Source organism: Akebia trifoliata, chromosome 7, assembly GCF_017979445.1.
Source record: "Akebia trifoliata isolate Shusen 1 chromosome 7, ASM1797944v1, whole genome shotgun sequence".
In the NCBI taxonomy this organism is placed as follows: domain Eukaryota; kingdom Viridiplantae; phylum Streptophyta; class Magnoliopsida; order Ranunculales; family Lardizabalaceae; genus Akebia; species Akebia trifoliata.
This window is the reverse complement of record NC_141381.1, coordinates 4,470,387-4,485,769: the sequence shown is the minus strand read 5'-3', so window position 1 is coordinate 4,485,769 and position 15,383 is coordinate 4,470,387. Positions and strand designations below refer to the sequence as shown.

At 35.1% G+C, this 15,383-nt stretch overlaps 1 protein-coding gene across 1 annotated transcript; it reads left to right on the top strand.

Annotated features, from left to right (window-relative positions):
- The first annotated feature begins 12,225 nt into the window (after nucleotides 1-12,225).
- On the top strand, nucleotides 12,226-14,226 carry LOC147398063 (disease resistance protein RPM1-like). The gene has a single exon (XM_086448908.1). The coding sequence runs from the start codon at nucleotides 12,226-12,228 to the stop codon at nucleotides 14,224-14,226; it is 2,001 nt and encodes a 666-aa protein (XP_086305034.1).
- Nucleotides 14,227-15,383: the final 1,157 nt, after the last annotated feature.

Genomic DNA, 15,383 nt, shown 5'->3' with positions numbered 1-15,383 from the left:
TGATCCTCGATTTTTGTCGTCAACTTATCTCTTCCATCAAAGTCACTCTTTGGAATTCTAACTTAAGCTCAGTCCTTTTTACTCTTTCCTCCATTTCTAGCCCCCCCGCTTCCTCCTTGGAATCTAAGACACCAATTTCCTTAAGGATCTCCCCCTTTCTCAAATCTACCCTCCCCACTTCTTCCTTATTCCACCCTTTCAATTTCTCTTTCAAATATTTGAGCTTGTTCTTGAAAACAACCCTAGGGTGCCCCACCATAGTACATTCTCCACCAATCTTTGATTAGATCTACAAAATTTGGGTAAATCAGCCACATATTCTCAAATCGGAAAGGAATCGGTCTAGTTCGATATTGCCCCGCCTCTATAATGATAGGAGTGTGATCCGAAACTAGGTTAGGGGCTACCGTGTGCACCACAATAGTAAACTTCTCCTCCCACTCCCCGCTCACCAAGATTCTATCTAACCTGGACATCCTAGGATCCGCTTGATAATTAGTCCAAGTAAACCTTCTACCAAGCAAGGGTAAATCCATTAAGGTAAATCTATTTATAAAAGCATTGAAATCCCTCACCCCCTTAGTGATTCTCTGCCCTCCATTCCTTTCATTGTTGAATCTGATGACGTTGAAATCCCCACCTAGAACCCACGGCTTATCCCAATAACCCGCCAGATACCCCAATTCTTCCCAAAATTTATGTCTCTCCCTAGTAATTGTAGGGCCATAAACCCTTGAGAAAACCCATTGAAAATCCTCGTTCACACACTTACAAAGGATGGAGATTGAGAAAGCCCCCACTAAGTTGTCTATCACTTGAATCAAGTCCTTATTCCACATCAGAATAATACCACCTGCACTCCCGAGCGCTGGAAGAGCCACCCAACCAATATCCCCCCTCCATAGATCCTTAATCACGTTATCTTCACAAACCAAAAGCTTCGACTCTTGAAGAGTAACTATTGTAGGCATATTTGAGTTGATAAACGCTTTCACTACCGCTCTCTTCATTCTATCCCCCAAACCTCTCACATTCCAAGACAAAATCTTAATCGACATTTAAAACCTATCCAAGAACCCAGATATAAAACCTCAAACCACAACTACACATCTTCCACCTCATTGGCCAATTTCCTCTTAGAAAGCCTCTTCACAGATTCTATCGGGACCACCACTACAACCTCATTCGATTGGCTATCCCTGAATGTTTGAATTTCCTGGCTATCTGAACTAACTAGATCCAAATCCAACACACCTACTCCACTTTTCTTGCTTATCTTCGGCATATCTGCCTTAAGAAGAGCTCTATCCTTTGAATCTCCTATAACTACTCTTAAGATTAGTGAACAATCCTTGTCATTCGTCTCCGGTATTATACGAAAATCCTCCGCCATACTCAAGGCTTGACTTACTAACCATTCAACTGTTTCCATATCTATTTGCACTAACAATTCCTCCACCTGAACCGAGCTTGGATCCTCTAACCTTCTCTCATCCCAATGTCCATAGAAATACCCTTCTGTCTGACTCAAACGAGTCACCTTATCCAGAATCTGAGCCAAGGGAACTATAGACGAGGAACGTTGGAGGGCATCTAAACTAGTCACCTTTAAACCTTCCTCCTCTTGAGAGAACTCACTGTTCTGGTTGGAATCGACGAAGGCTAAAGGAATAAGAGGCTTGTTAACAGAATACCAAGGAAACACAAAAAAACCACAAGAATTCCGAGCAGAACCCATACAGTAAACCAGAAAAAAATTGTTCCACGAAGGGAGTAGAATGAACTCAAAAAGAATCGGAGAGGAGTTTGAGATACCTTCTCTAGAACATTCTCCTCGACTTTCCTGCCGCACCCTCACAATGCTCGAGCTTCCTGGATCTAGCAACAACCCATGATACTCCCAAAGATTTTTTCGTAATCTGTCCCAATTCTTGTAGACTGGTATAAGATAACCAGTCAAATTTCTATTATTTATCTTAATCCACTCCAAATCATCGCTTCTTTCTTCTAACATCTCCTCTAAATCATCTTACGAATTTCACCTGTACTAACTCCCTTTGACATCCCTCTTTCCCTCACTGTGCTGCCAAGGTATAGAGAGCTGTGTAACATCTTGCTACTAGCTGTCGAGTCATCTAACCCCCCCTCTCCTAGAACAATGAACTCATGTGTCTCAACCGCACTTCCATAGTCTGATTTCTTACATATCAGACTATCCTCATCCCCAAGACCCGTCGAAATCTTCGGTTCTCTCCTACTATCCCTGAGATCTGTAGCATCCTTGTATACCTCTCTCGCAATATACATAAACTAAGAGATAACCGATTTGAATATAGCTGAAATCTACTTCAAACTGGATAATCTTTTCCGGATTAAAAGCCTGCTACGATTCCCACAGGCCTGCTTAGACTTCAGCCCAACTTTTTTTCGAATCACAAATGGGCCGACCATTGTCTTAACGGTCCTATTCTTCAGTTTGGGTTTTCTTCTTAAGCGTGGTTGCTGCCTCAATACTACGCTATTTTCCAATGGGCGATCACTTCCCCACCCCGTTAACGATAAAAACTGGTCTTTTCTGTTCTCCCTTCCTGCAAGCCCACCACCATGTCTTTGGGCCCTTGTACTATTCAAGCCCGGCCCTATTCCATTAGGCCTTTGCTCTACCACCCCATACTTGCGTAACCACCTCATATACTCTATGTTGGTAGATACCTAAGCTAACAGCCTCCTCGTACAATAGTTTTTAAAAGCCCATCTACGTGGCTTAAATCTCAGATTACATTTAACACGTTTTTTAATATTGACACGAATTTTGAATTTTCATCGGTTCAATGACTTATTACCCATGTCTCTGCCCACCGGTTCTGATAGAACCCAGTCCAAGTCGTTATCTCCAGGTATCTTCTTCTCCCCTTGACCCCCCCTTTCTATCGTCTGTGAGCAAGTTTCATCCACCTTTAAACCTCTCTCTACGACAGTGATGCTCGCATCTACAGCTCCTTTCCTCGAGTCCTCTACTGCTTCCTTCCTTTCTATTTCCTCCCCTGCCACCTCAATCCCAACCGTATAACGAAAACTATCCACCCAAACGTACAACCCTCGAGGCATCTTCCATGAAGAACAACCTACCTTGAGTCTCGCTCTATCCAATTTCGCATGACGAAGGGTGGCCGGATCCACCTCTAATACACCGTCTAGCTGAGTTCCAATTTTTCTGAACGCTTGGTTTGTCCATAGATGGAAAGGTAACCCACTAATGCTGACCCAGACTCCATTCTCCTTCCGTGGTTTCAAAGAGTTACAATCAGCAAACCAAGGTCGTAATCTGAAGACGTTGTCCCCTACTAAAACTGTTCTTCTCTCATTCACCATCAAGAATGCTACTCTATTACCCATCATCAGCATCTTAGTAGTTGGCTCCCAATCTAACAATTTAATCATCGAGGATTGAGAATAACCTAGCTTCATTACCTCCAAGAAACCCTCCCAATCTGCCTCCAAAGAGCTTGTACTACAAATAAAAAACCATCTCCATTTTCCAAACCATACACCATTATTAAAGGCTTGTTTGACCACTGGTCCGATAACTTGCTTATTCTCAGAAATGTACCTCACCTCTTCACTTGTTGCTTTTGGATTCTCTATCCCTGTTTTAGAGGTAGAGGTTTACTAGCTAATTTAGCCCACGATAAAACCTTTCCTCCCTCCTCCACAGGAGCCTTCATATTCTAATCTAGACTGAGAAGGGTTTTAAAAGCAATACTGACCACCCCCTATCCATTTCCTCCTATTCCTGCTGGTAACACTACCCCTCTAGATCGAGATCTTTCTGAAAACTATTGTAGCTTCAAGAATCTACCGTACGAATTCTGCTACTTCTGGATCAGAAATATTCAGCCTTCCTGTGAGTACTTGGCTCTAAACTTCTTCGATGAGGTTCTCGCTAAATCCACTTGTTTAGAGACCCACCTTGCTTCCTCTTCCAACAGTTGAAAACTCGATTCAAACCTTCTACCCTTTTCCTTAACTTCTACCCCTCCTCTTCGTTGAATCCAAACTCCCTTGATGTCGAATGCTTTACGCTCAGCCTGCACCTGAACCATGTCTGTTCTTCAATAAATTTTGGACAGCAAGCCCCTTTTAATGAACCGATTGTTTGAGCCCAAGGTCATTTTTTACGATGCTTAACTTTCTATCTCTTACTAAATGTTATTCTGAGTGCCAAATATGTTTTTGAGCATTAAGAAGTGGGAAGTGAGCCACAAAACCAATTCCCAAACACACCTATTTCCTCCAATAATTGGTATGTGGTTGTTTATTGTTGATGGTTTAATTCCCCACATTTTATGAGTCCATGATGGGAAGGGATGTCCCAGCTCTCGTCCTAACTTATAGTCCTATCAATTTTTAAGTAAAAAGAGTTGAAATATTCTACATATGGGCTTGGCTGTCAGTCCTGTTTTTCCCACTCTATTATGTTTGAAGTCATTTATTCAGTTATTGCAAGTGTTATTAGGTTTCCTTCCCTTGAGAACTGGGCGTGTGAATGTACACTATTGACGTTGTAGGAGCCCACCTTATATGAGACAATGGTGGGAAGTATTACATTTGGTGATATAAAATCACCACACTTTTGTTTCTTAGAGTGGATCGGTTTTACCACTTGTGTGGAATATGTATATAATACACGTAAAATAATTGGGTTGGGGGGTATTAGGGTTCTTTTTCGCATGTATTGTTTATTGGCGCACTTTCTTTTATCTTGTACTTGCATTGCACACATTCTTTAGATATTGAATGCTAGAATTAATTAATAGTTATTTCAGACTGATTCCTATTAGACTATTCTAATAGTGTATTTTTTCTCTAATGTGGGAACTCTTGCTTCGTAATATTTATAAGGCACCAGTTTTCAGAAACAGGGTTATTTACATACAAGAAAATTTCATAAATAACATTTGGTGTGATCCAGCATAAAACTAGCATACAGTATACACCAAAACTAAGTCCAAGTGAACATTATAACACCAGCTACAAACTTCATCCCCATACACTCACATCATGCTAGTTTGACCCCTTCACGTATAAATTTGGTAGTAATCAAGTGTTTTGGCCCACATCCCAGAACCATCTGATTGGAAACCAAAGGTTATTATCTATGTTATACCATATGTGAATGAAATTTTTAGAATGCAAAACATCATATGCAAAACATGTTATACATTACTATCAGTTATTTTAGCCATAAGGAATTTTTTTTTTATGAAATAACATTTATATACTTTAGCATTATTTTTGTGTATTTCCACAACTTGTAGTTCCTTACTACAAGTTCCTTCTACGTGAACCTAGATCTGTCTCTTGAGGTGGAGCGATCAAGATTTCTGCAAGCCTTATCCAAGGTTGCAACAGGAGCGATATTTCTATTCTAACAATTCCAATTGAAGATCTATCGGATGTTTACTGTCGCAATAGAGGAGTTCAAGAGATTGTTCAGGGAGCTTTGAGGCCACATGAATTGAATTTTGTACCTATGACTCATTGTAACTTTCTTGGTGTATAAATTAATGTGATAGAGAACCTCGATGTTTTCTATTTGGATCGATTTTGGCCATAGGTAATATGTGTGTAGAAAAAAAATTTTAATTTTAATTTTTTTTTTTTTAAAGTTTAGATATCGGTTTGTAACCGATGCCTAAAGTCTTGGACTTAGGACATCATTCTTATAGACATCGGATTTTAAAGTCGATGTCTAAGATTTTTTTTTTTTTTGTTATATAAATATAGATTTGGAACAATTTTAAGTCATTCCAAAATCTGAGTTTTGGAACGGTTTTTAACCGTTCCAAATCATGAGATCGAGAACAGCTTCCAGCCGTTTAAATTCATTAACGACGCCTCTATTAGAGACGGTTTGTAAGTCGTTTCATACTGGCTGAGGAACGGTTATAAACCCTTCCTAATTTCTATATTTGTTGTAGTGCAAGCAATAAAGGAAAATTGTGGAATACCATTCTTACTCCATATAATATTCTTCCGTCTATTCCTAGTTTTCATCTAACACTTCATAGGCTGATTTCATGGAAAATAGACCGTTCAGTATTAATCTTCGGATTACTCTATCCCTTAACAATATCTTAGGAAGTTAAGTGGATAAGATAATATCTATGATTTCTTTCATAGATCATTATATGGTCTTGGAAATACCCATTTTCTCTCTACAATAAAATCTCGAATCACTGCATTCTTGTGGCTATCGATTTGATTAATAATTCGATTTTCAAATTTGGAAATAATACTTCCTTCTTGTAACCAAGGGTCTCTCCATATATTAGTGCCTTCACTGTCTCCAATCAAGAACCGAACATGCTTCCTCACAAATTCTTTTTCCTTTAAGATGCCTCTCCATGACTAAAAAGCATTATTTGGAGGTTGGCATCCCCAAATATCTGCATCCTCCACATATCTAGCTCTCATGTACATGATTCTTGTTGACAGATATAAGTCAATCAAGGAAGATAATACTTGATCTGCTTAAAGATTGATCAAAACTTTGTTGTTATTGGGCATAAAGTACTTCAAATTAATATCTTCATGTGATCTATTTGTAATTTCAACAACTATTTATTTAAAGGATGAGAATGTATCGTTGCGATAAATGATTTCCAATTCAAAACTACCCTCACCTTCAATGTGAGTCTTGAAACCATCTTCCCTGTTGATTGAAAATTACAACAATATCTCAATATAACATATAAATTATCTCCAGACATGATGATAATGGTTCTGTTACATCAAAAAATAACAAAAATGATTAAAAAGAAACCAATCCAGCAAAAAAAATTATATTTTAAAAAATCATCGAGTTCGATAAGCGTCGACCTCATTAATAATAATTTTAAGTTCTAATATTTATTGTCGAACTTGATGATTATTTAAATTGAAATAATTGTTGAACCACATACCATCGAGTTCGACATTTTTATAATATAAGTATTGTCGAGTTCGACGGTTTTTATTATAATCGTCGAACTTGACATTGCTTATACCATCATCAAAATTGACGAACTTGATGATTTTTAAGAAAAAAATTTGAGCTCAACGCTGCAACTCAGTTTTTGCGATTTTTTCTATCCAATGCAATATTTTCATCAAAACGACAAATAAAACGCAATGGATAAACCCTTTATAAACATCTATTTACTTGAATTTTAATGAAATCAAATCATAGATATCTTGTGTTCATAGAAAAATAGTAAAAGAGTATTACAAACTCACCTTTTGTGTCTGTTTTATCATATAGAAGATTGGAAAGAAGAAGTTAAGGGAATGAGATAAAGATTGGCACCCCAACTTTTACTTACTCTCAACCATTTACTTTTTATTTTTATTTTTATTTGGGATGTAATAAGTAAAAGTTTTCTATGCAATTTTGGCCTAAATAGAGAAGTCTGCCTACCTAAGTAAGTTTAATTTCGTTTTCTTTTCTTTAGGTACTGTTGGGCTAGAGACACGTCGAGCACAATCAAATCCTTGACTCCCATATTTTCTAGACATATTAGAACATTGAAAACTCATTCTAATGTCTCAATTTTATTTTCTTCCACCATACTATCCCTTGATCCCTTGACTATGTGCATATCATAAAGCTCCACAACCAATTAGGACAACAGGGAGCGGTTCTAACATTTCAATTAATTTTACTTTTTTCATTGTTTAACTCACACGACTCTAACAATCCCCCACATGAATGAATATAGAAAGAAAATCAAGCTTTTGGAGTAAAGTGGAAAAATCATCAATGGACCGTAGTGTCCAGAGTGTGGGTGTGTGAGAGCAGGAGTGAAAGTGTCAAGATCCAAAATATTTTAGGGTGTAGAGTGCCTCCAAAGAGTAATGTGTTGAGTTATATATAATACTGGATTTTGGCCATACTGTAAGTACGAGGTAAAAAAGAAAAATAATAAAGTTTGAGGGGGTATTATTAAGAAATCTTTGAGATTAAAAGGGTAAACTAGGAAAAATAATAAATTGGAAACATATGTAAAAATAATAATTTTTCAAAATATGGGTTAGAAGTTTTAGATTGAGCTGATTTTTTGTAAGGATGATCTCTATGATGAGAAGATCATCCTAAAAAAATCAGTCCAGTCTGAAACTTCTAACCACATCAAAAGTGATTTAGAATGTGAATTACCAAATTTTTATCAATAATTTGTAAACTACTTTTGATGGATTTAGAAGTTTTAGATTGAATTGATTCTTTGTGAGGATGATCTTCTCATTATAGAGACCATCCTCACAAAAATTCAGCTCAATCCAAAACATATAATCCATATTTTGAAAAATCATTATTTTTACATATGTCCCATGATCCGCCCACATTATTAAGAAGTGAGAAGGTGGAGGGGTCATATTGGAAATATAAAAAAATGAAAAAAAAAGAGTATAAAGTTAGGGGTATTTTTGAAAAGAGGTAGAGAAAATATAAGAAAAATTATTCTCGAGTTACGTTATTTCTATGGTATAAATCTTCAAACAAAAAGAGTGGGATCCACCATTGTGTTTTATTTTATAGATATTGAAATATAATTGCTTAATTTATTTTTCTAAATTCATCACTGCTTACTCTTTCTTTCAAGGAACACCTCTTTTACAATTTAGAATTAATAACATATTAAGAAAATAAACACAATTTATTTAATAAATGCTATCTTGAAAATACAACCTTTAGTCTTGACTATAGTCCATAGCTGTTATATTTTCACTCCCCTATATCCAAGGCTTGGCTTGCATTTTTACTTTTATTTTTTTTGTGTACTATTTACATAGTCTTGACTAAAGTGCAATTATGTTATTCACTACCTCCAAATATAGTCATAACAGAACAAATTTTTATCCATATTATCATTGTCATTAGTAATTAAATAATCAATATTTATTTGAATGATTGAAGCTTCTTCCACTTTGAATGTTTCAAAATAATTACATAATTACAATAATATTTTGAATATTAATTTTGTAGATCCTCATCTACATTCAATGGTTTGATCTTAGCCTGCCCACTGTCCAACATTAACAATGAAACTATTTTTTTTTCTTTTCCGAAAAAATTCTATCCCTAATTCATACTCATCTCATGATCTTCATCTTTCTATTTAAAATCCTCTTCACATAAGGTTTTTTTCACATAAGGTTTGTTTTTTTTTTTTTTTTAATTTAATAAACCTGATTTTAATGGGATCAAATGAAACCATGAAGACGAGAAATGAACTCCCCCGGGTAATGTATCATTACCCATTGATTTTACCAGTTAAATTCATTAAATAAAAATAATTTTAAATATTAAAAACAGTATTTGATTTCCTATCCGAGTGAGCAGATGTGAATGTGATTTCTTAGTTCCTTGTCAAAAGCTTTAAAACTACATTAAATACCAAAATTATCCTTGTCAAATGAAGTGTGATTGCGATTTCTTGAAAGTCAAAAAACAAGGTGTGTAATTTCTGTTGATAAATTCAAAACCTCTAAATTTTCTGTTATCAAATTCATCCTTTCAACATCAAACTCATTGAAATCGGTTACTTCAGGAATGAAGAAGATGGTGCCACATCCAACATAATAAGCACAAAATTGGAAAAATCTATTCACAATTGGTTGGTTAGGTTCAGAGAAACCATCCATGACAGTGATGATTGTATCGATCAATTTATTATAGGGATGAATAGCGAAGATGGGTTGGATATAGTGTTAAGAAAACAGATGCAATCGAAACAAGAAAATGAATCAAAAAACCAAACACAAGATGCAATTACAAAAAGAAACAAAGAGATTTTATGTGGTTTCCTTTAAATTGAGGTACGTCTACGGATCACACTGATTCCACTATTATAAAGAAAAACTCGTAGTTACAACTTACACCCTTTCACCAAAAATGAGAAATATAAATACCCCAAGAAACTTAACTAAGGTTTTACATAATATTAATGAAATTACAAAAATATCCTTAAAAAAATTTTCTTGCATTTTTTCCTTTTTTCCCATGTCTACGGCTTTTTTTTTGTACTATTTACATAGCTTGACTATATCACTAGGGCAATTATGTCATTCACTACCTGTAATTATAGTCAGAACAATTTTTTATCCATATTATTATTGTCATTAGTAATTACATTCTCAATATTTTTTTGAAGAGATATTTAGGAAAACATGATCAACTTTTGAAGAATTTATGATTTTGGCTCACTATTTATTTTAATTATCAAACAGTGAACATGCAATGAATTCGGCGGTTTTAAAGTGACTATTTCACGGGTTTAAAGCAACAATTTCACTTTTAACCTGCAAAATTGTCACTTCAAAACCTGCGAAATAGTCATTTTAAAACCTTCAAATTCGTTAAAATAGTAGTTTACCCTTGTCTTAATGATTGAAGCTTCTTCTACTTTGAACGTTTTAAAATAATTATGTAATTACAATAATATTTTGAATGTTAATTTTGTACATCCTCATCTAAATTGAATGGATCGATCTTAGCCCACCCACTTTCTGACAACATTAATGAAATTAATTGTTTATTTTTTTTCTGCAAAAAATCTATCTTCTTTTATGTCTCTAGAAAGTACAAACCTCCCTAATTCATACACATCTCAGGATCTTCCTCTTTCTATTTAAAATCCGCCTCACATAAGTTTTTAAAAAAATAAAATAAAATTAATAAAACTTGTTTTTAATGAGATCAAGTGATGACATGTTCACGGGAAAGAACTCCCCCAGTTAATGTATCACCACTCATTGGCTTTACCAGTTAAAATCATTAAATAAAAATAATTTTAAATATTAAAAACAGTATTTGATTTCCTATCCAACTGGGTGAGAAAATGTGAATGTGATTCTTTTTTCCTTGTCAAACGCTTGGAAACTACATTAAGTACCAAAATTATCGTTGTCAAACGCTTAAAACTGCATTAAATACAAAAAGTATCCTTGTAGTGTGATCGAGATTTCTTGAAAGTAAAATATAAAAAAAGGTGTGTAATTTCTATTAATTAATTCAAAGACTCTGGTCCATCTTTTATTCTATTAAAGGCATAAAGTGTCTTGTTTTTAGCTTCAAGCTTCTATTCTCATCAAAAATGGAAGAAACCTTGTCAATATACTTTCTTCAGAGATTGAATTATTTGTTACTTAAGGAGTCCGAATATTTTATGGTCTAGAAGACTAAATGCTACTTCTCAAGTCCCAACTTTCACATCTAAATTCTCAAATCCAACCTTTCAACATCAAACTCATTGAAATCGATTACTTTAGGATTGAAGTAGATGGTGCCACATCCAACATAATAAGCACAGAATTGGAAGAATCTATTCACAATTGGTTGGTAAGGTTCAGAGAAACATCCATGACGCTGATGATTGTGTCGATCAATTTATGATTCCAGCTCACTGTTCATTTTAATTACCAAAAAGTGAATAGGCAATGAATTCGACAATTTTAAAGTGACTATTTCGAAGGTTTAACGTGACAATTTCGCTTTTAACCTGCAAAATTGTCACTTTAAACCTGTGCAATAGTCACCTTAAAACCTTCAAATTCGGTACCTGTTCACATTTTGGTAATTAAAATGAACAGTGAGTCGGAATCGTAAATTCGTCAAAAGTTGATCACGAAATAGTAGATTACCATTGTTTGAATAATTAAAGCTTCTTCTACTTTGAATGTTTTAAAATCCGTCAAAGTACAAACCTCCCTAACTCATACACATCTCATGATCTTCCTCTTTCTATGTAATATCCGCCTGACATAAGTTTTTTTTTTTTTAAATCAATAAAGCTTGTTTTTAATGAGATCAAGTGATGCCATGTTGACGGGAATGAACTCCCCCAGTTAATGTATCATCACTCATTGACTTTACCTGGTAAAATCATTAAATAAAAATAATTTTAAATATTAAAAACAGTAATTGATTTCTTCTCCAACTGGGTGAGCAAATACTTGGAAACTACATTAAATACCAAAATTATCCTTGCCAAACGTTTAAAACTGCATTAAATACAAAAAGTATACTTGTCAAATGAAGTGTGATCGAGATTTCTTGAAAGTAAAGAGAAAAAAAGGCGTGTAATTTCTATTGATTAATTCAAAGCCTCTGGTCCATCTTTTATTCTATTAATTAAAGGCACAAAGAGTCCTGTTTTTAGCTTCAAGCTTCTATTCTCATAAAAAATGGAAGAAACCTTGGTAATATGCTTCCTTCAGAGATTGAATTATTTGTTACTTAAGGAGTCCGAAATATTTTATGGTCTAGAAGACCAAATGCTACTTCTCAAGTCCCAACTTTCACATCTAAATTCTCAAATCCAACCTTTTAACATCAAACTCATTGAAATCGGTTACTTCAGGATTGAAGAAGATGGTGCCACGTCCAACATAATAACCACAGAATTGGTTGAATCTATTCACAATTGGTTGGTTAGGTTCAGAGAAACCATCCATTACGCAGATGATTGTGTCGATCAATTTATTATAGAGATGAATAGCGAAGATGGGTTGGATAAGGATGTGGCTATTGGTGTGTTTGGGAGTGAATTGCAGATGATCAACAAATGTATCGTAGAAATTCTGGATGGCATGTCTCAACTGGATACCTCAATTGCATTGATCAAACAGAGAGTGGTAAACATGAGTTCTCCTAACGTTGTTGTTGATGAAGGTGAAACATCTTTTGCTTCTTTTGCACTAAAATTCAATTCTTTACCGTTTTACCTTAAGTCTTGCTTAATGTACTCTAGCTTCTTTCCTGAAAATCTATCCATTCCACGAGACAAATTGATTAGGCTATTGATGGCTGAAGGTCTAATTCAAGAAATCCCAGGAGAGAGAATGGAGGATATAGCAGAAAAAAATATTGACAAATTAATTGAACTAGAAATGGTTCAAGTTCCAAATAAAGAATGGCCCAACTGGATTGCTTGTGCTGTCCCAGTCTCATACCTCCATATTGTTGCAGGGGATGAAAATATCTTAATTGCCAATGCAAATTCAGAAGAAGATATCCCTCTCAATATTCGTCGGCTACGAATAAAGGAAATTAATTCCACAATTGCGTCCAACTTGAACAATATCCATATCTCAATTCGATCTCTATTTGTTTCGTATAAGGACTTTTCCGGTAACCATTTGAATGCCTTGGAAACTATATTCCATTCTTTGAAACTTTTGCGGGTGTTAGACCTAGAGTTCATCAACTTTGAGACCTTACCAGAAGAAGTGGGTAATCTAATACACCTAAGGTATCTAGGCTTGGGGTATTCTAGTTTAAATAAGCTTCCAGATAGTATCCCTAATCTTCGAAACTTACAAACTTTGGCTATCCATGATTCTAACATAAATGCACTATCAACTGGAATTCTGAATCTTCAACAATTGAGGCACCTTGAAATATACAAATATCCGTATAGGATTTTGGTTCCTACAGGGATAGGTGGATTGACAAATCTTCAGACTGTGAATGGTTTGTACGCTGGTGGTGGTATCGCTAGGGAGTTATGTAACTTGACCCAACTCAGAAAACTTGGAATTGTTTATTTGTCGGAAGAACATGCAAGTGAGTTATATGTTTCTATAATGAAGATGACTAAACTTATCTCCTTGGCACTATCAGCAGAGAACCATAGCCACTATGTAGGATTCTCCTTCAATGAAGAACTACTCCCTTCCTTGGAACATTTCTCTGCTCCGCCTTGTCTTAGAAAGCTTCGTCTTGTTGGGTGCCTGCAAGAAATACCCGATTGGCTCAATTCGATGGAAAATCTTACTGAACTAATGTTAAATAACTCTAATCTACTTGAGAACCCGACTTCTATCCTTCAATTTCTTCCAAACTTAAAACTTCTCTATTTGAAGAGCGCCTACGCAGCAAAACATATTGGTAGAGAATTCTGCAAGTCTGGTGGGTTTCCAAGTCTGGAGGTTCTCATTATTGGATCAAGTTCTCTAATTGCATGGACAGAACTTGAAGAAGGAGCTTTGCAAAGCTTGAAGTACCTCAAATTCTCTTATTGTCCGAGATTGAGGACTCTACCTGAAGGTTTGCAATTAATCACCACACTCCAAGAATTGTACGTGTTCCCTTTGCATGGTGATCTTGCACGGAAGTTGAGCCCAAGAGGAGGCCAAGAAAATTACAAGATAAAACACATCCCGATGACGAATCTAGAGGATTAAAATTCTTCTTTATTTCTAGATAATATGTTGATCAATGGTTTGTGCAACTATTGGGGCTGCTGATTTCTTATATCAATGTACTTTAAAATATAGAATGCCCTCCATCCGTACTTCTGATTAATTGTGGTTCCAAGTGCTTTCTTGTGTTATTAAATATGGTTGTTCGATTGTCTTAATGTATGAATGCATTCATATACCAGTTCTTATTCGAACTTCACAAGATCACTTCATAATGTAAGTCAAAATAGTTAAGGGACGTACAAGAATGTAACTCTTTAACAACTCTAGATTCTCTATCAAGGGATTAGGATCTCAAACACGCGATTGTAAGAGGAGCATGTGCTTTTAGCAAATATCACTCCTTTTAACTGTCCAATTTTCTTTAAGCAGAGATGTACAGTTCCTTCCTCCAACTGCACACTAAAAGAGAAAAAGAAACTTAACAAAATAAATCTATAGAAAGAAATTTAGTAAAAAAGAAAGAAATAAGAAATTTGTTGGTATAGGCATGAAAATGTCAAGCACATAAGGAGAAAGCACTTGGAAAAAATTAACAATATAATAATCACATATTTGGGAGAGTCCCAAAGTGCATTCTTATAATTAAGGAATTTGCATAAGAGAGTTACCAAAGTTGCAGGTTCCACCTGCAGAAAAAAGAAAAGGAAAAAGAGATCACATATAAGAATGAGGTATGCATGACTGATGATAAATTGAATGGGAAAAATCTCCTAACACAAATCGAAAGGTTAAATAAAAATAATTAAATATAATTTATTCCTAAACTCAAACGCAAGGAAATTTCGTTAGTCGCTGAGGGAGACCACCAAATAAATAAGTTTGAATTTTGCTTGTTTGTATTTTAGTGTGGCTCTCTGACAATGTACATATGATTTCAATCCTATCGAAAGGATTAACAAATGAAGTTCAAATTAGAGAAATTGGGAAACCATGCATGAAAGTCAAATTAGACATGGAACCTGGCAAGCAATTAATGTAGATTGTCTCATAAACTTAGTTTCTAATGGTGATTTTATCCATCGCAACTCATGGGTATAAATAGAAAAAATCTTCACTTTTCCACTATAAGATTCCTTTTAGAGTGCATCCAAATCCATATAAGATGGTAAAGTTGTATTCACATTATGAAATAACTT